Source organism: Taeniopygia guttata, chromosome 15 (assembly GCF_048771995.1).
Source record: "Taeniopygia guttata chromosome 15, bTaeGut7.mat, whole genome shotgun sequence".
Lineage (NCBI taxonomy): Eukaryota > Metazoa > Chordata > Aves > Passeriformes > Estrildidae > Taeniopygia > Taeniopygia guttata.
This window is the reverse complement of record NC_133040.1, coordinates 1,471,288-1,496,776: the sequence shown is the minus strand read 5'-3', so window position 1 is coordinate 1,496,776 and position 25,489 is coordinate 1,471,288. Positions and strand designations below refer to the sequence as shown.

General features: G+C 44.5%; 1 protein-coding gene across 9 annotated transcripts in view; it reads left to right on the top strand.

Moving 5' to 3' along the window:
* Positions 1 to 25,489, top strand: part of MTMR3 (myotubularin related protein 3) — a 74,325-nt gene that overhangs the window by 31,361 nt on the left and 17,475 nt on the right. For all 9 annotated transcript variants that reach the window (XM_030285922.4, XM_030285920.4, XM_030285923.4 and 6 more), the window contains exons 2-11: positions 260 to 337; positions 4,185 to 4,258; positions 4,632 to 4,721; positions 6,262 to 6,378; positions 11,911 to 11,993; positions 14,524 to 14,690; positions 17,582 to 17,678; positions 18,455 to 18,568; positions 24,324 to 24,529; positions 24,726 to 24,857. In XM_030285922.4, coding sequence (XP_030141782.3) covers positions 4,256 to 4,258; positions 4,632 to 4,721; positions 6,262 to 6,378; positions 11,911 to 11,993; positions 14,524 to 14,690; positions 17,582 to 17,678; positions 18,455 to 18,568; positions 24,324 to 24,529; positions 24,726 to 24,857 — 1,009 coding nt within the window. In that variant the 5' untranslated portion in view covers positions 260 to 337; positions 4,185 to 4,255. The remainder of the gene's footprint in view (positions 1 to 259; positions 338 to 4,184; positions 4,259 to 4,631; positions 4,722 to 6,261; positions 6,379 to 11,910; positions 11,994 to 14,523; positions 14,691 to 17,581; positions 17,679 to 18,454; positions 18,569 to 24,323; positions 24,530 to 24,725; positions 24,858 to 25,489) is intronic.

Here is a 25,489-nt window from a genome sequence, read left to right as displayed (position 1 = left end):
CTTTGGGCCACAATTTCAGAACTGCTCCTTGCCAGCAAGGAGGCCTTACCCACACATATCCATCAGAATCCAGTCCTGCAATTCCCTCTCTGGCCATGTTAAGCTCTTGTTACATTTCCAAGGCACTCAGACTTTCTCTTTTTCCCCTTGAATTAATCCAAACTTCCCCCACAGTGGAGTGCCCTGTCTAGGATGCAGGTTCAAAAGTGTTTTTTTCAAGGGGAGTTCATGTTTTAAAGCGTTGTCTTTGTATTTGCAGCTGCCAATGTGAAGTATCAGAAGAGAACAGTTGGAACTTTCTGGGACAAGAGAGGACTGTTTATTCTCTCATTCTTTGGTAAGATCAGCTGCTTATTTGTGGATTCTGTGCTCATCACTGATTATTCTCTTAATTAAATCAAATTTTTTCCAAGATCTTTGATGAAAGTTAGTATTTCACTGAGTTGGAGTTTGCAGCCTTTAATTATTAGAAAGGAAGGTTCCTGACTCTTAGTTGTGCCCAAGCTTCAAACACATTCTTTGTCCTGCTCCTGTTCCTGAACAATGTGCAAATATCCATGTTGTCAGCTGCTCTCCCAGCAAATCCTGGTGAAAGTTACTCAGTCCCTGCAGCCTGTGGTGTCAGGGAAGAGTAGAAACCTACCTGTCAGGGACTGAAATGAGAGAAATGGAGTGTTAATCCTTATCGCAGAAATTTCCTTCCACCTGCCAAAGGGGGAGAAGTGTTTTCAGTTTGCAACAGAAGCATCTTTTGCTTAAGGTACAGCGCATTCCTGAATGTTCCATTCTCAAATTTTCTAATGTTCCTTTGCCAAAATGTTTGAATTCCAAACTCAGAGGGCAGCTGTGCCACAGTATGTAAACAGCTCAGGGGTCAGCTCAGTCTGATTTTGATATTAAAATACATGGAATTCAGTCTGGATGGGGAAGTTAAGTGAACAAACTTAAATGATTGAATTCTTCCTTCTTTCTTTTTTCCCTCCAGTTTTTTCTTTTCTTCACTGAAAGTCCAACTGCATTTAAATACATATGAATTTAAACGATCCTTTATTTAGCTAATCTTTTTTGTTTAGATTCACTGGCAAACAGATGGTTATTGCTACTCTAAATTATGTACATAATTTAAACCAGAAGGTACATCTGAAACAAAAGGTAATTAAGATGTTCCTATAGAGGCTGAACAGAGTCTGAGGTTACAACCTTTGCTCATCATTTATCCTTTCAAGCAGAACATAAGGATGGAGAATTAACAAGACCATTCTCTTTTTTGACATAATTTAACACACATGGAATTGCAGGTAAAAGGGCCGACAGTAAATTGATAACAGCACCTTTTTTTTGCCTCAAACCCAGTATTTGTACCAATAAAACCAAGTTTTACTGCTCTGTGTATAAGCTGGCTGCTATTTTTTGTGATCCTATTGATAAGGAGGAGCCTGTGACCAGGTTTTTAACTGAGCTGTGTTTGTACCTTTCCATTTCACTTCTGGAAAATGGGTTTTACTGTCAGGGCAGAGCTGCACTTGAACAGAATGAGAATTCTCCTTCCATGTTGCAGTCCTAAAAGTGGTGTGGATCATCCTGAGAATGGGTTTGTGCAGCCACTTGCTGCTGGGCTGGCTTTGTCCCCAGCTGTCCCTTGGAGCAGCATGGGGACTGATGGTGGGGAGGGTTCAGGAGTGCTTGGTGGAGTTGATGATAGGAGGAATGTTCTTACTTCCAAGGCTTCTAAAGCCAAGAAATGCCCTTATGAGGTGGCAGCAGACACTGGGATCCTCCTCCTGTTCCCATGGGAAGAGTTTGCTGAACTGGGAATGGGTTAGAAAGCTTTGGGATAGAAAAAAGTGTGGGTTTAGGTGTGGTTTGGGCTGTCCTGAGCAGTGTGTGGTGCATCCCTGCTCCCAGAGCTGTTCCCTTTTCTTCTTGCTCAGCCCAGTGACCTTGAGCTGCTGGAGGGAGCGGGCTCAGCTCGTGGACATGATGGGAAAGGAATGATTTCTCTCCAAGTATTCACTGTCCAGCAGCTCAGAGAGCCTCACTGTAACAATTCAGCCTTTTTGCTATTTCTGTCAGCAATTTTCAGCATTTCTTTGGTGGCAGGGAAGTTGCTGAAGCGTTTCACTGATGCCCAGCAGCAGCCAGAGCAAAGTGTTTGCTTTAGAACCAGTCCTATAACTTCTTGTACCATTTATCTTGGCAGCATCACCCTTTGCATCTGATAGTCCTGATCCAAACTGAAACAGGCAGATTTTTTTTCCACACAGCTTTTCCAAAATTCACCTTAAAAAGGAAGATTCTCACATGGAAAAAGCCACACTGTCACAGTAGAAATTATTCTGTACTGATTGCAGGAGTTATACTGAAACTTGGTATTTTGGGTAGTCTCTGCTGGAGGTTTATGCTGGTTTATGCACAACTGTAAGATATTTTAAAAGACACAATTTTCTAAGCTAATACTGGTTTTATTAATATGTAGGTGGTTATGTAATAAACTTATAAATTACATATATCTAATCGAACAGAAGTATGAAAGAATTTTTTTCCAGCATAGTGCCTATTAAATTAAAGCTTTTCCCCAGAGATACTAAGCAAGCTTCAAATTTGTAATAAAGCAGATTTTTAAAATTAAGTTGGTGTTTCTTTGATAATTGTATGTGAAGCTGAAGAAGTTCATTGAAATAACAAGGAGTTTTTTATATCATACTATCCTGGAATGGTTTCGGTGGGAAGGGACCTTAAAACTCATCCCATGTCCCCCCTGCCATAGGCAGTGACGCCTTCCACCATCCCAGGCTGCTCCAAGCCCCAATGTCCAGCCTGGCCTTGGGCACTGCCAGGGATCCAGGGGCAGCCACAGCTGCTCTGGGCACCTGTGCCAGGGCCTGCCCACCCTCACAGGGAACAATTCCTAATTCCCCATCCATCCCTGCCCTCTGGCACTGGGAAGCCATTCTCCTGGTCCTGTTGCTTGAGACCCTCATCCCAAGTCCCTCTCCAGCTCTCCCAGGATTCTATATCTACTTTTGCATTAATTTTTATTGATTTCATGGCAGTTTGAGCTTGATTCTGCTCACCATTTCTCCCTTTTATGTAAATGTATTTACAAACACACCTATGTGAGGGTACTTGATGTGCAGCTGCTGCTCCTTTGCCCTCTGTATATTCCATACCAAGCACAGGATGTGTGCAGGGCTCCCTGCAGTGCTGGGAGCTGATGGATTGAAGTGGTTTTGTCTGTCAGCCTCAGTACTGACAATTAGAAACACATTTATAAGTAAAGTGAGATATGAGCTTTGGATGTGAACTGAGAACTGACTGCACTCATGTGATGTGTTTTCATTTTTAAGTTTTGTGTACCACTGTCTGCAAACCCCATAAATACCTGAGTGAATTCTGCTTGAGTAGAGCAGGGAAGAACCGACCTGGGAATAAAAAGCTGAGTATAAAATCAATCCCAAACCCAAACTGTAACTCGTGTATTCACTTCACTCATTCAGTTCTTAACTGGGTGATTTGCATAAACCTCAGGACTATGTTAATATTCCCAGAAATTTTGCAGATGATCAAAACTGAGGGTTTATTGGGTAGTGGAGAGAGCAAGTCCCCAGTGTAGTGTTCTGGAACTCTTGGAAATGTCAGTGCAGGAAAATTGATATTTTGGTATATCCATGGATATCCAAAATGAGCTGTAAGTGTAAAATTAGGATTTTTATCCCAATAAGAACTCCAGTTCATATGCCATAGTTGAAACGAGCTTGTTCCAGGAAGATCCAAATCCTGTGTTCCACACCAGATCAGCCCCAAGGATCCCTTTCGATTGTATCCCAAGGATTTCTGATTCACCATCTGCAGGCAACTTGGGAGAAAATTCTGGGGGATGTGGAAAGATTAACATGTTTTAATTTAAATTATATAAACACTGGTCTAATTACTGCCTTCAGACAGGTGTTCTCCCAGCAGCACATCCAAAGGTAATTTTTCAGGATGAACAGAAGGAACCAGACACATTTTGAAACAATTTTGGCTCTCAGGAGAGCGAGCTTCTATAGATTTCATCTTTTCATAATTACTGTTTGCTCTCAGTTTTCTAACAGCTACATTCACAGTCTTTAAAAGTTAATTTGTATTTATTTGCTAAAAGAAAATGAATCTTATTTCATCATTATACTTTCCTGATTTTCTAGATTTTAGTAAGTGAAGAGCTCAAAGTATTGCAAGTAAAGACGAGGATTCCTCCTCCTGCCCAGGGCCTGTCATGGTAAGCAAAGGGGCTTTGCAGGGTCTGTGACAGAGCAGAAGAGTTTAAAATGGGAAAAACATTAGGGAATTACTGTTTACATGTGGGGTTGCTGAGTTTTAGGTATAGTGCTAATGCTTTTTTCCTAATGCTGCTATAAGTCTTTCAGCCTTTAATGACTTTATTAATCAGGCTGTAGTAAGGGAACTGGTTGCTAATACCAAATTTGTTGTCTGATGGCTCATGTTTGAGAGTTTAGAAACTTTAGTGAGTTACTGCTCCTGGAATTCTCTGGACACTTCATCCTGTGGGAGCTTTTCCTTGGCTGTGGATAGTTGGGGAGGGTGGCAGCAGGTGCCAGTGCTGCAGGTGACTGTCACACTTTGTTCCTCAGGATGAAGAGACTCAGCACAGCCTTGAATGCATCCAGGCTAATCAGATTTTTCCCAGGAAGCAGCTGATCCGAGAGGATGAGAACCTTCAGGTAATCACCACTCTGCTCCTGTTCAAATCACACTGCCTCCAGTTGGGTTATGGATTCTCTGCCATCTCCTCTAGAATTTTAATTCACAGTTAGCACAGAAACTCATTTGCTCTCTTGGTAGGACAGAAAACTTGGGCATTTTATGACAAGAAATTCCTTCAAGTGTCTGAAAAATATCACTGCTACCTATGCATTAATTCCAAGGGTAGGGTTTTATTCTGTAGTTTAGAACTCTGTTGTTTTGAAAAAGCAGCACTAATCTGATTGAACACTGCCTTGGCTTCTGGTTATTATGAAGCCAAAAGTCTTCTGTTGCAAAAAAAGAGATATTTAAAAAATTCTTCATTTTCCAAAGTTCCTTTTGAAATCAGTTTAGTACGAATTATTTACCATAGAATCATGGAATAGTTTGTGTTGAAAAGGATTTTAAAACCCATTCAGTCCCACCCCTGCCATGGGTAGGGACACCTTCCACTATCCCAGGCTGCTCCAAGCCCCAGTGTCCAGCCTGGCCTTGGGCACTGCCAGGGATCCAGGGGCAGCCACAGCTGCTCTGGGCACCCTGTGCCAGGGCCTGCCCACCCTCACAGGGAACAATTCCCAATCCCCAATATCCCATCCATCCCTGCCCTGTGGCACTGGAAGCCATTCCCTGTGTCCTGTCCCTCCATCCCTTGTCCCCAGTCCCTCTCCAGCTCTCCTGGAGCCCCTTCAGGCCCTGCAAGGGGCTCTGAGCTCTCCCTGGAGCCTTCTCCTCTCCAGGTGAGCACCCCCAGCTCTCCCAGCCTGGCTCTCCATGTAGACACTCTTGCATCAACTCAGGAGTTTCATTGTAATACAAAGTATTTTTATTTGATCCAAGCTACTTTGGTGTAAAACCAGATCACTTTCAAGGTGGGCATTTTCACTTTCCAGCCGGCTCAGCCAAACTGGGCTTAGGTCACATTTTAATTAACCAGTGACAATTTCCCTGTGTGGTGAATGACTTTGCAGGTTTCTGACTTTATAAAGCAGCAGCTTCTTGTGCATTTTCATATTTACTGTGAGAAATAGGGAGCAAAAAGCTTGGTTTGTCCAAGCTCAGCTTTGTAGCATTTAGGGATCCAACCTAGGCTGGTAACCTGAGCTTGCTGGGTGAATAGTGGGGAAATAGCAGGGAACATTATTCATCCTGGATGTTTTGCCTACTTTAGGATGAATTTAATAACATTATGGAAATGCCACTCTCCATTAAGTAAGGAGTGAGAGCATAAATCAAGGGCTTTGTCAGCCTGCTTGCCAAAATGTGAGGATATTTTTCATAAAAATTCATTGCTTTCCCTGACCAGGCACTTACCACTCAGGAAAAGTAACATAAAATAAGGGATAATTTAAGAAAAGGCTGCAATTAACCTCAGAGCCAACCTTACCTGATGTTCCTCCTTAGCAGCAATAATAAGGCTGAATTCTCAGCAGACTTTGTTTGATTTCTTGTGCTGCAGGAGGGGCAGATTTTTGGGAAATGGTTTCTGAAATGAGATTTTTTGCTGTCTTTCTGCAGGTGCCGTTCATTGAGCTCCACGGGGAGAGCACAGAGTACGTGGGACGAGCAGAGGATGCCATCATTGCCCTTTCCAACTACAGGCTCCACATCAAATTCAAGGAATCTGTTGTGAATGTAAGTGTTCTGATCTCAAAGGAAATAACAGAATTTGGGATAAGAGTACAGTGATCCTCCCCCCCCCCTCCCTTTTAAGAATAAAAAATCTTTTTCTGACATTCAGATTGATTTCTCAGAGACAATAAATGTGTATTTAGGCACTAAAGGGTGACTCAGCTGCTCTGAAAATCAGATGTCATAAAGAAATATCACATCCCTCAACCTTCAGGTGTCAGCCACCTGTTGTCCTCAAGCTCAGTGGGGAGAAATAGTCAGTCTTCCAAGGGGCTTTTGGAGCACCTAAATGTCATTTGTGCCTTGCAAGGCACAGAAGGTGGGAGTGGGCCCAGCTGCTGAAGTTCTGTGCCAGATGTTGAGTGGTTTGGGTGCAATCTTTGATGTTACAGGTCAGGAGTGGGACCTCACCTTCAATGCATTGCTTTAGGGTGGTTTCTTTTTATTCCAAATGTCCATTCCTTGAAATGGTTCCATCTCCACCTCCTCTGGTACCAGGCACAGTTACATGGGTGTTGGACAGTCCTGGGCAGCGCTTGATGCTCACACAGACCAGTCTCACCAGCTGGGGACACTTCCAGTGTGGAAATCAAGAGTGTCCTGAGGAATGCCAGGGAATGATGGGGTTCCTTTATTAGAGAAGCCATTAGAGCATGAACTGCACTTCCTGTCCTTAGGACAATTAGGGATATTGCTTTATAGGGATTTTTAATTCAGTATTTTCGAGCATAGCAAGAATTGATGTTTTTTCAACTCACGTTCCTTGGTTGTGTTCAGGGAAGAGTCCACAGAAGCTTGTGAATATTCCCATGTTAATTTTTCTTCCCTGACTTTCACATGCAGTGTTCTGCCCTCTCATTCTGTGTGACATCTCATTATCATCAGCATCATTAACCAGAAATAATCAGAGTATGAGGTAGAGCAGAATATAAATAATTCTTTGTAACCATATATGACTATCAATAAAAACTTCCTATGAACTTCACTGAAATCCAGGACAGGGAGGGCTTGGGATGTCTTTAAGGATAAAAAATATTCAGTAATTAAGAATCATATTTAAATTGTTAATTTTGATAGCAGTAATCCTTTTGGTTATTATTGACCAAAATTCTTGATCAGATGGTGATTTTCTAACTCAAATTTTCACTGAGTAGTTTTTGATTGAGTTAATCTTGATTCTTTCCTGCTGTTTTTATGTCACCACAGCTGTTCAGCAAATACCTGTAAGAGATTCTTCATTCCTGGGCTGTGGTTTTTCCCCTCTTGTTTGGTTACAATTCCCTGGCAGTGAAAATTGTGCTGTGACACCTCAGTGAGCAGCACAGAGCTCCAAATCACCTGGGCTGGGAAAGAAATCCATTCAAAGTTGTTAATGTTCCCATTGCAACAGCGCAGAAAGGGGCTGTGTGTGGAGATCTTTCCCATGGATAATTTCCTAGATCTCAGTGCTAATAGGAACATGGTGTTTCAAATGCAAAAACAAAAGGTCCCACAGACCATGCATAAATTGGGGGATTATGACATTCAGGGGTGTTGACTTACATTTATCCATGGGATAAAAGTGCAGACTCAACAGGGATCTCTTGGTGCATGAGGGAGGTTTGGTTCCCAGGCCCAACTGTATTGATTCCTTAAGAAAATGTCAGACTTTGCAGCTGCTGAGTGTTTCTGTCTAATCACTTTCCTCCCTGTTAGCTAATTGCATTGATGGGAGAATTAACATTTTAGTGGAGTTTGTGGAAGCATGGATTGCATATAATCTCTTCCCAGTGGTGGATTTTAGACACAGTACCAAAGGAAAGTCATGGTGGGGGTGGGGGGGGCTTTCATGAGGAACTGAGTTTTCATGTGAGCTTTCCCTTGCTTGGAAAAATGGTTGGATTGGGATATTCCTCCTGTCCGTGGCTGTTGTGGTTCATCCTTGCTGGAGTGGCATAATCATTGTCTTGTCCTCAGGCCCTGCTGCCCAGATTATTCACAAACAGAGCACAACAATTGTAAGACAAGACAGAGCGGCCTTCAAGACAAATCCAAAGTGTCATCAGCTGTAATTAAAAGCAAAATTTACTTCAGACAGTCCTTGTGGGCTCCATGAACCTGGGAGGGGATTCAAATCCCTCCACCCTGGAGCCCTTCAGAGCTGTCTTTACACCCTCAGAGCCTCCATGTGCCACTTCATCCCAGGACACCCAGCCCTGGCCTTGTGCTTGTTAAGGCCACCAGCCTGCTCCATGACCCTGACATTATTCCAGCTCTGAGCTGGGAAAATGAGGAGGAAATCCCAATTCCAGCTCCCGGGGCCTGGGTGCCATGAGAGGTCCTGGAGAGGTTTGGGCACAGTGGGGCACGGGGACTGTCTGTAGCAGGGTCACTGGTGCTTGCAGCAACCTGGCCATGATCCACTGCATGCCACAAGGAATTGTGGACAGGGATTGGGCTGTGGAGGGGTTGTTCCAGCACTGAAAATGTAACTTGTGCTTTTTCTGACTACAGAGCTGTAATTCTCTAAATATATCTTGTACTGCTCTTAGATAACAGACAGCTCCAGTCATCAAAATAATTTTAAGAAGCCCTCAAAAATAAAAAGTTGGAGTTGTAGAATGTTGCTGTTATTTAAAATGAGATAATTTTAAATAAGAGACAGTCGGGAGATACTGAAAAGAGCAGGGAGCTCCTGTACTCCCTATAATGGGATGTAATATGCCTCAGATAACAATGCATGTTTATTCTTATAAAAGCAAAAATGATTGCTTCTCCCTGCCTGGTTTCCATGCCATTATTAGAGGGAAGTGCCTGCAGGTAGAATTGATGGCTCTTCCAGGAACGGGCTCTGGGTGTCGGACTGGCACAGCCTGAAGGATGTGCAGTGGGAAGGGAAGGTTATCAGGGAGGGAGGGAATGACAGAAGATAATTCCACAGAGATTTGCTGGGGGAAGAATAATGGCTAGGAAGGAGATTGAAAACACAAGAGGACCACAGGACAGATTTTTATGACTAGGAAGGAAAATTAAAAAGATTAATGGGAAGGTTGTCCTGAAGAAAAAGCTGCAGATTGTGAGGGAATCACTGGTGGTCTGTTGGAGGGGAATGGATGACTGGGGAGCAGAGGGCACAGGGAAAGGACAGGAAACAAGGAGTGACATTGGAAGAAAGAAATTAAAAATAATGCAGGGGGAGAAGAATTAGTTTGTCATTAGAGTGCAGACAGAAGGAAGAGGAGCCACAAGCAGAATGCCAGGAGGAGGGAAGAGGTGGAGAACTGCTTAAATGAAGATGGACATGGGAAAAAACAGAACAAAACAGGGCTTGGGAATAAAAAGATAAGAGACAAAGCAACACTGGGCTTAAAAAGCAAGTCTGAAATCTTGACTCATCTGGGAAAGATGTTTTACTTTCCATGTTGGTGCCATTTAACTCAGTGATAGATTTAAATAAGTTATTTTAGACTCATTTAAGTTGGAAAAACCCTCCCAGGCTATCGAGTCCTTCCTGTGCCCAATGCCCACCTTGTCCCCAGCCCAGAGCTCTGAGTGCCATATCCAATCCTTCCTTGGACACCTCCAGGGGACTCCAGATCTCCTGGGCAGCTCCTGCCAAGGCCTGAGCACCCTTTCCATGGAGAAATTCCTCCTGGGAATTATTAGTAGGTCTGTGTGGGGCTGTCCAGTCGTGAAGACAGACTGGAAGATTCTTCAGTCTGAGCTCCATTCCTGTCCACTGATCAGACAAAACTCAGACAATTTCCCTGCCTGGCAGACTGGGGTCAAGCAGGGCTTGGAAGGAACAAGCAGGTGAAATGCAGAGATCAGCTGTGGAGCAGAGCACTTGGTGTGGTGTGTGCTGCACTTCAGTCCTGCTGCTTTGGTGGGGTCACCCACAGTCAGGCTGAGCTTAGGAAGGGCACAGAGGGGCTCTCACAGGAGGGGTTCCTCATTTCCTGCCCCCTTCATATCACTGATTGTGTCACAGATTTCAAGCAGTGACAGTGCTGAAAACATGGACAGAAATTCAAGCTGCAGCTTTATTCAAAATCCAGATTTGAAAACACAAATTACTAGGCTGTGGAGTCAGACACCCTCTTGCCAAGTCCTGTCCATGGATTTTCTGTCATTTAATGTCCCATTACCACAGAAGGAGCAGAGGTAACTCCCCTCTCCCAGGCTTGCTGGGCCCAGCAGGGGAGGGTTGGTGGCTCCAGAGCTGCCTGGTTGTGGTCTGACATGGACAAGGGAAAGGCTGAGCATTAAAAAATCCCTGCCTGCTGCACCTGGGTGCTGTGAGCTCTGGACAGTGATTTGAGAAGGTCTGGGCTCTGTCTGAGGTGCTGCCCTGAGCTGTGCCTGCCTTCCCCAGAGCCAGCAGGGTTCTCATTCCTCTCCTGGGCACAGCACCAGCCCTGAGCTCGCTCAGACATCTCCCTGCTCAGAGGAGGTTTTCCCTTGGTTTGTATTTTTGAGACATCTCTTTTCCTTGCCTGCTGTTTTTAGGTAATTTCCTTTTTTTCATTACACCTAAATGAGGTACTTCTTAAGCTTTGTGATGCCTGAGAAGATGCTGTCTTGATTCCTTATCCTGAAGCTTTGATTGGAGGTGACCTTCAAGGACTTGCCCAAGCGTATGGAGGAGCCCTGGCTCTTCCAGCCACGTCTTGTGGGCCCCAACCCAGACCTTAAACTGCTGGATCTTAGTCCTGTGATGGCAAAAATCGGAGTATTGGAATGTTACTAAAGGACAGCAGAGGTTTTATTGCCTTGTGCAATGTCCATATAATCTACTAAACAATTCAAACAGCTTTGTGCTTCATGTTAATTACAGGTATTAGCAAAATCTGCAGTTATTTATGACTTATCTTCATTTAAGGCAATAATGTACATTTGCCCATCTCAGATAAAGTTCCAAAAGTAATATTGAAAATTAATATTTTCATCTTGTGGGTTTTTTCATCTTTAAAAGTACTTGAAGGTGCTCTTCTGTGTTGCCTGACCAACTTGCTGCTGGTTAAACATGGCAGGAAACGAAGTGTCTATAACTGCACTTTAACTGGGAAAGATTCAGCATTATTACTCTAAATTTGGCTGCTTCCATTACAAGTGTTGTTCTAAACAGGGCAAAGGGTTTTTCCCTGAGGAGGAAATATTGGATATTGCCGTAGAAAAACACCCAGACTGCAGCAATCTGTTAAGGGGCAGTTCTTTTTGAACACCGTCAGCTAAAAATATATTAACATTCCTAAATTTAGACCTATAAGAGAGAAAACTGATTCCATGAGAGAGGAGCTGGGGTGTCTGCTGCCTTTTCTGCAGCCTCCTCAGGTGCTCCCATGGGATCCCTTAAGGCTCTTGGACTCCACAGGACTGGAGCTGGAATATGAACGCCTGGTACCAAACTTCAGGGCTGCTGAAGTAATTCCTTGTGGATTTCTTTGTTTTCCTCTCTTCAGCCTCCATGTAACCTGCAATAAATCCTTGTGAGATATGCAAAGAAATTGCTGTTACTGCTGCATAAATGAAGTAATCTGATTTGTTTAATTGCAGGTTCCATTGCAGCTTATTGAGAGTGTGGAGTGCCGGGATATATTCCAGCTTCATTTGACCTGCAAGGACTGCAAGGTTATCAGGTAGGAGAGGCTCAGTGTTAAAGGGGGGGAAATTTACTTTCCACGTGCCATGGACAGCTGGGATGGTTCAAGGAAATGGGGTTTCTTGCTTGATTTCCCTCAAAAGTTGTTTATTTGGTCTGATTTTTCTACAAGGAAGGCTGTGTGTCATTGTTGTGATTCAGGACAGCAGCAAATCTTGCTCTGAGCCCACACGGCTGATCTTGGTTTTGTTCTGAAATTAATTTTAGTCTCACTGTGTTGTCCCTGCTTTGCAATCAGTTAGAATAGATTGCTTCAATATATTATAGATATATCAATATTTCCATATCAGTAGGTACAGAAGTAGATAAAGCCACTGATATACACATTGCAAATGTGTTTTATCAAGATTTGGGGTTGGGAGGCTTCATCCACCCTGCATTTGCAACACCTTTGAGAGTACAGTCACTATCCTTGAGGCATAGTAACCTCCTGGAAATGCAAATGAGGGAATAAGGGAAGAGAGTGAAGGAAGGTGGTAAATCCAGGTGTGCAGGCAGCAGTAACTCCTGGCTGTCCTTCCCCAGACTCCAGACCCGAGCCAGGGCTCTCTGAGCTGCCCAGCCTGAGCTGCACCTCACTGGGGTTTTTTTAAACTTTTCTGCTGCAGAAATTAATTTTGATCTATGAACTTGAATTAAGAAGAAAGGAACATTTCTTTTTGATTAAATGTTTGCTGGCTGTACCTTTTGTGTAATGAAAGGAGCTCCAGCCATCTGTGAGCACTCAGAATGTTTAACAGGTCAGCTGCTTCCTAAAAGGCTGTTTTTTCACCAGGACTGATTTTACTTTAGAGGTAATATTTAGTTTAATTTGAATTCAATGTTTAACTTCCTCTTCACTTGTAGCTCTTGACATTTAAGAAAGTCACCCTTCTTCCCTACATTAATTTGTTTTCTCCCTTCAATTGTAGAATGAATACAAATTATTTGTATTTTTGCCATCCTTATCAATTTTTCTCTCAAAATTTCATCTCCTAGACTAAGGGCATCGTGATGGTTGCTAGATGGTGAAGTTTGGGACTGAGACAGAAGAGTTAGAATATATTCTTGGTTTTTTTTTTTCATTAGAAAACTTTGTATTTTGAGAATATAATTCAAATGGAGATAATACTTACTATTTACACCACTAACTTCAAAAGAATTTAGAAGGAATTTAGGGTGAGATGTATCTTGTCTGAGTGTGGATGTTTAATAGAGAATTATCCTGTCTCAGCGAGTAGTCTGGGCTTGCTTTACAGTCGGTGTTGGGAAATAAATAAACACCTCAGGCTGCAGTTCCTACAGCTCTTGGGAGATGTTGGACATGGCTTTTCCCTTTCACATTGTGGCTTTGAGCTGTTTGCAGGTAGAGGAGATAAATCTGCCCCAAGGGAATGCAGATGCCATCATTAACCAGGACTGAGCCGAATGGAAATACTTGGGCAATATTTAATAACTATAAAATCTTAAAGAAAAATGTCAAAGCAAAATAAATCACTGGTTTATTTCCACCCTTTTACTCTAAAGAGTCCAGGAATCCTCCTTGAAAAGAAAAGCTAATGTAATTTTAATGCACTGCTTTGAAGATTGGTTTCTACTGTGCAGGGAGTGTACTCTGTGTTTGTTGGTTGTCTGTGACATTGGGCAAAGCTCAGTCCGTGCTCCCCAACAAAGCCAGAAAGAGAAAGGTTTTAAAAGGACCATCTCATTAACCCATCTCGTAAAACCCATCTCATTCCACCATGAGCACCATGTCCTGCCATGAGCAGGGACACTGTCCACCATCCCAGGCTGCTCCAGCCCCACCCAGCCTGGCCTTGGGCACTGCCAGGGATCCCGGGGCAGCCACAGCTTCTCTGGACACCCTGTGCCAGGGCCTGCCCACCTTCCTAGGGAATAATTCCTTCCCAATATCCCATCCATCCCTGCCCTCTGGCAGTGGGAAGCCTTTCCCTGTGTCCTGTCCCTCCATCCCTTGTCCCCAGTCCCTCTCCAGCTCTCCTGGAGCCCCTTTAGGCCCTGCAAGGGGCTCTGAGCTCTCCCTGGAGCCTTCTCCTCTCCAGGTGAGCACCCCCAGCTCTCCCAGCCTGTTCTTGCTAACAGGGCTATGGTTATAGTTCTATTATGTAGGTTATAATGTGTGGGAAACTTTTCTGAGTTTCCCCCTGATTCCAGCAGTCAGAAGGGGCTGTAACACATTCCTGTCTTTGACCTGAGTGATCTTTCCTTGGTTTTATAGGTAACACATGGAGAAATGCCCCCCATATTCCTGGCAGGGCACACCCTGGTTATTCCCAGTCACAGAATGTTGCTGCTGAGTCAATCCTGACTCCTTAAGTGTTTCTTTACTCATTCCACAGGTTTCATTTTACTTCCCATTAGAGTGCACATGGAAGCAGAACTAAGTTGTCAATAAGGTGTTTATCCTCACTTTGTGCTCTCACAGAGCTTTTCATGCTCTACCTGTCACCTTCTAGAGTGGCTTCTCTTACTGGAAGTCACCCATGGGATGTTTGTCTCTGGGCCAGGTGTCAGTTTTCCACCTTTGAGCAGTGTCAGGACTGGCTGAAGAGGCTGAACAATGCCATCCGCCCCCCGTCCAAGATCGAGGACCTGTTCTCCTTCGCCTACCACGCCTGGTGCATGGAGGTTTATGCCAGTGAGAAGGAGCAGCATGGGGACTTGTGTCGACCAGGTATGTGGGAACAGCCTTGGGATCACCAGAGCAGCACCTGGATATCCCCAGGGAATCACTGGGGTGGGTTTGATTCAGCCACTCAGTCAGGCGTAGAACCAGCAGCATTTTGTTCAACATGGGAGCAGCTTTCAGTCTAAACCATTTTGGGTTGATTGCCATACTTTTTGTCTGGAACAGTGATCTCCAAGATGGATGCTGGGGAGGAGAAGGGAACCCCTGAGGTTCATTCACAGCCACAGGCAGTGATCTTTTTTCAGTGGAATACCATCTTTGCTGCAGAGCTTTTGAAGCCCACAAGTAAATAAAAGCTCAAGCGTGGCATGCTGGTGGTTGTAGCACTTGGTTGAGTATAAGAAATCTGATTTCCAGGTGGTCTGTGATCTCCTGTCAGTCACAATTCACTGCCTCAGGGAAGTGTCCCTGTTACCAGGCTGGGAGATGTTCCTGGTATCTGTCCTTGCTGCTGAAGCTGCTCTGGAGCCTGGCACAGGCTCTTGTATCTGTGCTGTCTGGGGAGGAGCAGGGATCACACAGTGGCAGGAGGAGTTCCCTGGCCCTGTTCCTGTTCACACACTTCATTAGCAGCTTCTGGAAAATGCCAAAAACCTCCTCAGAGCAGAGTTTCACACCAGGGCTTTTCCCTCTTAACTAAATTTGGGAAATGGGAGCTGGCAGACCTGTTGAAGTCTTTCTGAGTCTCCTCTTCCTCGCTGAAACAAAGGGACTTCAGCCTGATGCCAGGTTAGGGTAATAGTGGAATCATGGAATGGTTTGGATGGAAGGGACCTTAAAGCCCATCTCATTCCACCCTTTGCCATGAGCAGGGACATCTTCCACTAGACCAGGTTGTTCCAAGTCCAGCCTGGCCTTGGACACTTCCAGCGATAAGAAGCAACATTTACCTTTTTAGTAATTTTTACCAATCAGTTTTTTTTCTTGCAGCTTTGTCTAGCAAATAATTTTCTTTAGTATAACTTTATCTCTCTTTAGCTGCCTGTGGCTGTGGGTAGATATTCTCCTTCAAAGAGCTGAATTATAGCTGAAATAAATCAGTGTGAATGTGATTGAAGAAGTCAATCCCAAGACATTGTCATTTCTCTTCTATGTCCAAGGAGCCCATTATTTGGGTAGATACAGACAAAAGTACTGAAGTGCTTCAAAATCCATCCAAGTGTCAACAGAACACATTTTCTGGGAAAAATATGTTAGCAGTGTCTATAGTACAGATCCAGGCTGTGGCTGACAGGGTCAGCTTTAATAGGAAGCACAAGCCCACAAAATACTTAGCTTGCTTTCCCTGGGATTTTGAGAGTGGATTGGGATGCTTCTAAATGTTATAAATGTTCTCTCAAAGTGCCTCTTAAAATACCAGCAATTCAGGATAAGTGGACAAAATAATAAGGTTGGGGTTTTGTTTCCAAGAGAAAAACCTGTGACTGCACAGCAGCTAAAAATTAAGACGGAAAAATCAAACAGAATATATGATTTTCATGTAGCTTTATATGTTTCTTTTAAAACCCACCAGGGTGAGCAGCACTGATTTGGGATATTTCCAGCGCTCTCATTTGCTATCCAGAAAAATCCTTAAGGATGGTAGCACAAGTTTTAAGGAGCAGGTGATGAGGAAACCCATCCTTGTGATGCTCCAGTAAAAGAATTTGTGGGATTTTTAAATTTAAAAAGTCACTGCTAAGGACAAATCTGGCAGAGGTTGTTGCCTGGCTGGAATGTGTTGTCCAATTCCACCTCTGCTCTTGACAAAGGATCTTTATAACATTGTAGCTAATTAAGTCCTCTAATTAGGCTGCTGTCTATATTCTTAATTTACCTATTTATATTTATTTCTAATTGTTCTGTAACATGGCATTAAAAATCATTTCAGACATGTGCATTTACATCTTGGGATTAAACATGTATCTGCAGATATCTGGGGGATTGAAAGGCTTTAAGGGATTTTTAAAATATTTAATGGAAAGATGTAATACTTAAAGCATTAATTTTTCAGCAGAATTTTTCCCCCCTTGGGCGCTGCTCTGCCTCAGAATTTACTGCTACAGTAATTTAAAGAGACAAGCAATGGATGGACTTTCAGAATCACTTATCTAGTGCTGCTCACATGCTCATTAAATTTAGCACTTTTCTTAGCCCTGGAAACCTGGAAATTTTGTCTCATTTTCCAGACTTTCTGTCTTCTTATTCTTTATTGCCATTGTATATTTTTCAATTGTATTTTGAAACTTTAAAACAAAAGTGTCTAGGAAATAAATGGGGTTCATTCCACTTCCTTTAATGTATTAATCCAGGAGTTCGTGAAGCTCTTGTGACTGATATTTATGTCAAACAATCATTTATGCATTTTACCTCTCTATCTCCTCATGACTCATGGAAGAATAATGTCCAATTTATGGTGGAAAACTGAGATGCAGGATAAATGACAGGACTTGCCTCCAGCTATACAGGAAACCTGGGGCTGGAAATGCATATTCAACAGATTACCTACGTTCCAGGGCACATTCCAGGTCTTACTCTTTTTCACCAGAGCCTCACATTCTCCTCATTGATAGAAAATTGTTCTGAACTTCCAACCATCCCACGTGGATTGCTGATGGATCTTAGTTCCTTTGCTGATGTCCTTGGTTCTGGTCTGCAGCATTGTTTCTTAATGTGAATTTTCAGAAGCTGGTAATTTCAGAGTAAAACTCCTTGTTGGACTCTGGCATTTCTGGAGAGCTGGCCAGGGAGAGATGTCAGCGCAAATGTCAGAATGAGGCTGTGAACTGCAGCTGGTGGGTTTGGACTGAAGGATGTGCTGCTTTTCTCTGTTCTGCAAAGTAGGAATCCTAATTCCTTATTTCCCATTCATTTCCCCCTGTGCTCTTGGTCCCCAGGAGAACATGTAACTTCCAGGTTTAAGAATGAAGTGGAGCGGATGGGGTTTGATATGAACAATGCCTGGAGGATTTCCAACATCAATGAGAAGTACAAGTGAGTGCTGGGGCTGCTCCTCCACAGCCAAACTGCATCTCAGAACACTCAGTTACTGAAACTTTTTTCAACTTTACAGTTCTCAAGAAGGGACAATCAGAATTACTTTTTTTTTTGTTGTTGTTGGTTTATAGAAAAAATGTGATTTAAATTATTTAATATTTTATTAGCTGCTACAGTTTTTTAGGCCTGAAAATACCATGTTTTGATGTGTCTTATTAGAGAACAAGCATTCTAAGGGAGATCTTAAGTGAACAAAGAGTGGAGTTTGAACTTTAAGACATTTTTTATTGTTTCCTATTCTCTAACTTCAAAGACATGTATTTAAAAAAATGCAAACAGGTTTGGAAGAGTTAGATTTGTAGATGAATAAGTAAGAGACAACACTTTCTGAGGTACTCGGAGTGCAGACAAAAGCCCTCTTTAGGCTCCGGAGCAGAGGAGGGTGCTCTGTGATCCCCAGCTGGGGGAACAGGGTGTTCTGGCTGGTCCCTGCTCCAGCTCAGAGCAAACCCAGCTGGAACACTTTGTGATGGAGCAGTTGGAGTGCTCTGCCTGTGCAGGATAATGATTCCCAGCTGGGGGTTGGTGTCCCTGCAGGAGAAATCTTTGCTTTGGCTTCTCCAAGTCAAAGGAAGGAGAAAAAGCCATCCCACCATATTTAATGCTGGAGAAAGGGGAGTTTATTAACATCCAGGGAAGCAGGAGTGCTGCCTTGTGCACTCTGGGATTCTGGAGCTGCTCCATAGGCCTGACTTTGCTCCCTTTCCCCCCAGGCTGTGTGGCAGTTACCCCCAGGAGATCATCGTTCCCGCCTGGATCACGGACAAGGAGCTGGAGAGCGTGGCCAGCTTCCGCTCCTGGAAGCGCATCCCTGCTGTGGTGTACAGGTGAGGAGCAGCTGCAGCAGCCTTCCCCAGGCTGCAAACAGGCAGTCCTGGCAAGGAAAAGCTGGAGTAAGTCATAACTGGGAATTCTGGGAGGTGCTCAGGCTGATGTGGGTAAGGCAGATGCTCCACGTGCGCTCCGAGTGGGAATAATGGGTTTTATTTAGAATTCCAAACACACACTGGAGGAGCACTCAGCATTTGCATCTCCTGCAAATCATTCCTGGGGCAGTCACCCCAGTTAAGATTGATTTTTAACTTTTCTTAATATGAAAATGAAAAAATGGAAGATGAAGACATCAGAGGAGAACTGATAAATGGCCTCCCTGGCTGGGTACTCCTTTGGCTTTTCCCTGACTCATCTGGCTGATTCTCAGACTGCAGTATATACAAGGACAAATACCAAAATTACTTGAAGAAGATCTAAAACTCAGATTAAAAGTTAATGTACAGTTTAGCTCTATCTCCATATTTTAGATAGTTTTAATTACACAGACCCTTCCTTAGACTGATTCCATCAATTCTTCATAATAAAACTGCTGGGTTTTGGCAGCTTCTTTAGTTAGAAATACATTTCAGCATCTGTTTTTTTTTCAAATATTTTGAATTTTGTGGCTATTTGGTGGCTGCCCCATCCCTGGAAGTGTCCAAGGCCAGGTTGGACAGGGCTTGCAGCAACGTCATCTAGTGAAAGGTGTTCCTGCCCATGGCAGGGGATGGAATGGAATGAGCTTTAAGGTCTTTTCCCACCCAAACCATTCCATGGTCCTATAAATCTGTCACTTAATACCATGGCCCCTTCCCTGGAGTGGTTATCCTCCCATAAATCTTTAAAATCCCTTTAAAACATCAGATGACAAAGGGATTGAAAAGATAATGAATACTGATGTTCCCTAAGCCTTGGCACCCATTCCTGGTGAACGTGGGGAGCAGGAAAGCTGGCAGGTCCTTGGAACTTGTGTCGGAGGAGCCAAGGGCAGGAGAGCTCTAGGCCACAAAACTCTGTTTACTGAGCTTAAGGGTTCTTGTTCAGTTAAGGCAGAACAAATTGGCTCATGGCAGCAAACCATTATCTTTAAATCCTTCTGTCTTTCCTTCTTTTCCTCCCAAACAACAAAGGGGTTTAGTGTGGTCTCTTTTGGAATGGTGAAGGAGTTGTTCTCTCCTCTGCTCAAGTCTGGGAAGGGGAAAATGCTTTCCAGCATATGCTGACTTTTAAAAACCTGGGTATTTTGTTATTACAGTACTAAATGTGTGTGTGTATATATTATATATATGTATAAAGGAGAATAATATGATTTATGTGTGAGTTTGGGTTCAGCTTTTGGGCCTTTTCTGCAGTTGTCACATAATTAGGGGACACCTCACCTGCAAACACACTTCCCCAGGGCAGCATTCCCCCTCCTGTCGTCACTGCACAGAAGGAAAGCACTTAGTTCTCATTCCTGGGAACATCTTGCATTCCAGAGATTTACAGAAGAGCAATTGAAAAGTCAAAAGACCACAGAGACTGAAATTGTTCTGTCACCATGTTCAATTTTCATCAGTTCTGCTGAGGCTCTGGGTGGTAAACCATACATGGGGATTCATTGCTGAGCTTCAAATCAGTGAGAGAAAAGTGTTTCTCTTTTTTGATTTTTTTTTTTCCTTATCTTGACATTTAGTAATAGATTTTTCAAGACATCCAGTTCATCACTCTGGGCTCTAATAGAGCTCACAGCAGTGATGGGAGGAGGATTTCTAGGTTTGACTGGGCTTGGAGAATCCTGGTCCAGGGGAAGGCGTCCCTGCCCATGGCAGGGGGTGGAACAGGATGAGTTTTGAGGTCCTTTCCCATCCAAATCATTCCATTATCCTATGATTGGAATTCCATATATAGTTATGTGTATATATATACATAAACCCAGCTTTTTTTCTTACTTTGATGGAGTAAGGGGCAAGAGATTACTCAACATTTTTTATCCACTGAAATTATTTTGGGACTTAATGATCTTAGTTTCAGTATTGATCACATTACTAAACCTCTTTTTGCTTTACTTCATGGCAAAAAGAAGTAATCTGGATTTTTTTAAAGGAAGTAAAATCACTTGTCTCAGATACAGATCACTGGGACAGAGACCAGAAACACACATTGGCAACAGGAAATTAATTGTCCCTGTGAAGCAGTCCAGGCTGAAAAGCCCAGCAGGCTGATTGGGAGACAAGCTCCAGGAATGCTCAGTGGAGATTGGACTGTCAGGAGAATTACTTCCATTCTGTGATCAGATTTCTAAAGAAATCTCACACCAGACCCTGCAGTTTTTCTTTCTGTTCCCAATTTTAAGCCTATTCACATATTTCATAGAGTCACAGAAACAGAGATTGGGTTGGAAGGGAGCTTAAAGCTCATCTGATTCCATCCTCTGATTCCACCTTCCACTATTCTAGATTGCTCCAAACCCCATCCAGCCTGCCTTGATCACTTCCAGAGATCCAGGGGCAGCCACAGCCTCAGCCTCTCTGGAAACAATAATTAAGTAGATAAATCTGGCCCCAGATGTTATGGAGAATGCTCTTAGGATTTTTTGGGAAGACAATAGCAAGAGCTTCTTCCTACCTTGTAGAAACAGCATCATGAGAGCCTCCCTGACGGTTCCCCATGTGGAAGTGTCCTTTAGCCTTGCACTGCTGAGGCTGAGCCCCCACACAGACCCAGGGATCCTGTGGCACGTGGAAATCCTGTTTCTGCCATGAGTTACATCCCTGAACTGCAACAAAGGGACTTCCATTATGGTGCTGATGGTTCAGAAATGCAGCACAGGGAGCAGTTCACCCTTCCTTGCTCCTCACTGCTCTGTGGTTACAAGGACTTGGGGGATTTACTGTTGTACTCCAATGTGGTTTGAGCACGGGGAGGATGAAGCCTGTGCAGAGGTGTACATGTGTCCTCCAGCTGTACAACAGCTTGTACAGGGCTTTAGAGTTACCTAATGCTGATTTACTCTTGGTTTCTGCAGGGAGCTGTAGGTTTTTTTGTCTCTAGGGAGTTTTCCATGGAGGTTTTGCTTTAAGTTTTTTGAATAGTTTTGTTTTGTTCCTGAGCTCTGAGTGATGCCCTCTTATTCCAGCTCTGTCCCTGGGGATCTCAGCATTACACTGGCTGTTCCTTATCCCTGTGGCCAGTCCAGCTGGAATGAGCGAAATTCCTCAGGCCTCCAGCATGCCCCTAACTAGAATTGTGTGCTGATTTCTGGTACCTCTGAACATGGCAGATTTATGCAGGGCACTGGTGGGGCTGCACAACCACCAACGAGCTCATCTCCCAGCCTAATGATTCTTCATTATTTTTATAATGCAAGGCAAGGACCTGGAGATGAAAATATAACTCTTTATGAACCTATGAAAATTATTCTGCAGCAGGTAGTAATGAAATCTGGGAGAGCATATGGAAAAATAAATGAGCTGCTCTGTTCAAAATAGATTTCTTACACATATAATGATGTTTTATTTTCTTTTATTTGTGCAAGCATAGCGGGGAACTAGGTGGCCTTTCAGTGATTGGCACGTATTTTTTCCTGAACTAATTTGCTGTGGGTAGAGCTGTTTGTGGAAGGTTATTAATTCCAGCAGAAATCCATTTCCCTGTGCCTGCAGTCGGCTGGCACCTGGTGTAAGAGCTGTGGCTTTGCATCGCTTTTCCTTTGCTTCGCTTAACGCAGCGTGTCAGTGCTTCCTCTCAGTGAAGGGATTTTATATGAAACAATTATAAAAGAGTTATGAAAAGTACTTCAAACCCGTATCCCAGCCTGTCTGATCACCTGGAGGCTGTGCACCACGGAGCCTGTCCCTGTGTTGCTGTTGGATGAGGAGCAGGAGGCGGCGGCGCCCACGCGGTGCCCGCGGGGACTCTGCGGAGGAGGTGCCGCGCTGCACCCGGGGGTGACAGCTCTGACAGCACAGCACAAACCAGCCTGTCACACCTCCAGAGCACCCATCAGAGTGCTCAGAGTCCAAAAGTCAACACTGGTTGCTTTGGGTGGGCTGCCTTCCTGTGCAGGGGTGGTAAGATTTGCTTAAAGGTTAAGCTGACCCTCAGCACTCTGGGTTCCCTGGTTAGAGGAAGTGAACAGCTCCTGGTTGCCCTGAAGCTGAGGGAGGGCAATAAAGGCTCTAAAATCTTTTCCTGCATCATAACATACAGGAATTGTAATTGGCAGGTGCACCCTTTGGAAATCCAGAGTTCAGGGGGGGACTCTTGGGTGAGAAAAGCATTGCCCAGAGACACCTCTGCTTGAAAAGCTGTTATTCCCAGAAATGCACCTGTGCCCTGGGCTGATCCAACTCCATGGGCAGTAGGGAAAGGGAGAATTCTGCCCTCCTGCCCCGCTCAGGTGAGACCCCACCTGCAGAGCTGCCCCAGCCCTGGGGCCCAGCACAGGAAGGACCTGGAGCTGCTGAAGCCAGTCCAGAGGAGTCACCAGAGATGCTCCAAAGGCTGAAGCCCCTCTGCTCTGGAGCCAGGCTGGGAGAGCTGGGGGTGCTCACCTGGGGAGGAGAAGGCTCCAGGGACACCTCAGAACCCCTTGCAGGGCCTGAAGGGGCTCCAGGAGAGCTGGAGAGGGACTGGGGACAAGGGATGGAGGGACAGGACACAGGGAATGGCTCCCACTGCCAGAGGGCAGGGATGGATGGGATATTGGGAATTAGGAATTGTTCCCTGGGAGGGTGGGGAGGCCCTGGCACAGGTGCCCAGAGCAGCTGTGGCTGCCCCTGGATCCCTGGCAGTGCCCAAGGCCAGGCTGGACACTGGGGCTTGGAGCAGCCTGGGATGGTGGAAGGTGTCCCTGCCCATGGCAGGGGGTGGCACTGGATGAGCATTAGGACTCTTCACAACCCAAACTGTTCTATGGTCCTTTGACTTAAACAAAGAGCCATGTGGATAAGTGCTGAGATAGTTCAGCGGGGACATGAGGCAGGACTAAACATTTTGAGGTGCCCCAGAAGTTGTGTGTGCTTCTCTGGCCACTCCACCCGCAGCTCTCTGCACACACAGCTGAGCCTCCTTTCCCCAAGGCTGAGCTCCCTGAATTCAGGTGCTGCTGGGCAAGGTCAGGGAGAAGTTTGTTCCTGCCAGGTGCAAACATTTCAGTGACTGGCGAGTCACAGAACTGGTGGCAGCAGGGGGATGTGCCAGTACAAAGGCAGTGAGTGGAATTACTGTGATAATACATTCCAGTCTTCTTTTTTAATAGATTATAGGGGAGAGTCTTCATATCTTTTTCAGAGCAAGTTTGCAATGGTTCAGTAAGTTTTAATTATTCCAGATCTGTTCTTTTTGCGTAGTACAAGAAGCCAGGTCAGTTTCAAGGAAATAACTACTAACTCTTCAGGCATGTGAAATAAAAAAATTTTTTTGAATGTCACCTCCCAGAAGATGAGAGCCGTGTCCAGGTTAGGGTGTTCTCAGTTATCCCCCATTAATGTTGAATTCCTCTGTCTTGCCTCACCTGCTGTTCCAAAAAGCAGCTTTCCCAGCTTTCACTGGCCAACAGGCCAAAATATTGAGCAAGAAGATGCTTTGTTTTCTCTTCCTGATCTTGCTGTGATTTTCACCTGTCAGTGACTGTGGTCACAGCCATCATTCTGTAGGGAAGCTGAATCCTAGGCTGGGGATTACTGCTGAATGATGGTCCCCAGTGGGAATGAAGCTACTGGAGAACTTCACTGAAATTTTTGTGCCCTCTGTAGTCTCCATCCTGTGTACTCCCTCTGCTTTCAGGCACCAGAGCAATGGGGCAGTGATCTCCCGCTGCGGCCAGCCCGAGGTGAGCTGGTGGGGCTGGAGGAACGCCGACGATGAGCACCTGGTGCAGTCCGTAGCCAAAGCCTGTGCCTCAGACTCCAGGTCCAACAGTAACAAGTTAATGAATGGGAATTGTTCCAGAGATCTGTCCAACGGAGGGGACCTCTCTGATGTAGAATTTGGTAAGGCTGTCACCGTTGTTTTTCTGTTGAGGGCAGAGCTTTATGTAAAAGTTTAATCTTTGGTGCTGTAACAGAAGGAATCTGTTGTATTTAGTCCCCATTCTCCAGTGCATGAGCATTGTGGGACTGAGGGAATCATGCTGTAACCAATGTCAGAAGGATCCTCTGAGCTCCTCACCTGTTTCCTCTCCCCCAGACTCCTCCATCTCCAATGCCTCAGGAGCAGAGAGTTTGGCAATCCAGCCTCAGAAGCTTTTGATCCTGGACGCGCGCTCTTACGCAGCAGCCGTGGCCAACAGAGCCAAGGGGGGTGGCTGTGAGTGCCCAGGTGAGCAGCATTCCTCCTCAACTTTCCAGGCAATCAGTCAAAGAGATTTGCTCCAGTGTGATTACTCTGACACCCTTCAGCACTGTCTGTACACTGCTCATCTGTCTGAACGTTCTGGCTCATGGCAGCCCCCACCCAGCTCTTCAGAGGGCAGGTTGCTGTTAATTAGTCTGTTCTCAGGCCATTGACCCAGCTGGCTGCAGTGCTCAGTGAATGCTGAACCCTGTGGAATCTGCTGAAGAGCTTTCCCTTGCTGAGTCAGATGTATAAACTAGAGACAGACAAAGGTGTCCAATATGCTCGTGTCTAAAACCCCTGAACGTGTAAAACCCACTGGCTGCAGAAGAGAAGAATATTCTAGAATGGTTGCACAAAATACAACTTCTCAGCGATTTCCCTAAAGCTGAAGCATTTTTCAGTATTTGTATCATAGCAACTGCAATCCTGCCTCACCTTGCATGTGTAATACAGTTGCAACACCACATTCTGTGTTCTTTGGCACTTGTGAATTGGTGGTTTTATAAACAAGATATTATTTATGGGCACTGTTGGGTATTAATGCAGCCTATTAAAATTCCATGGGTGGAGAGGCTGGGAAAAAATCCCAGACAGAAAAACTGGAGATAAGATAA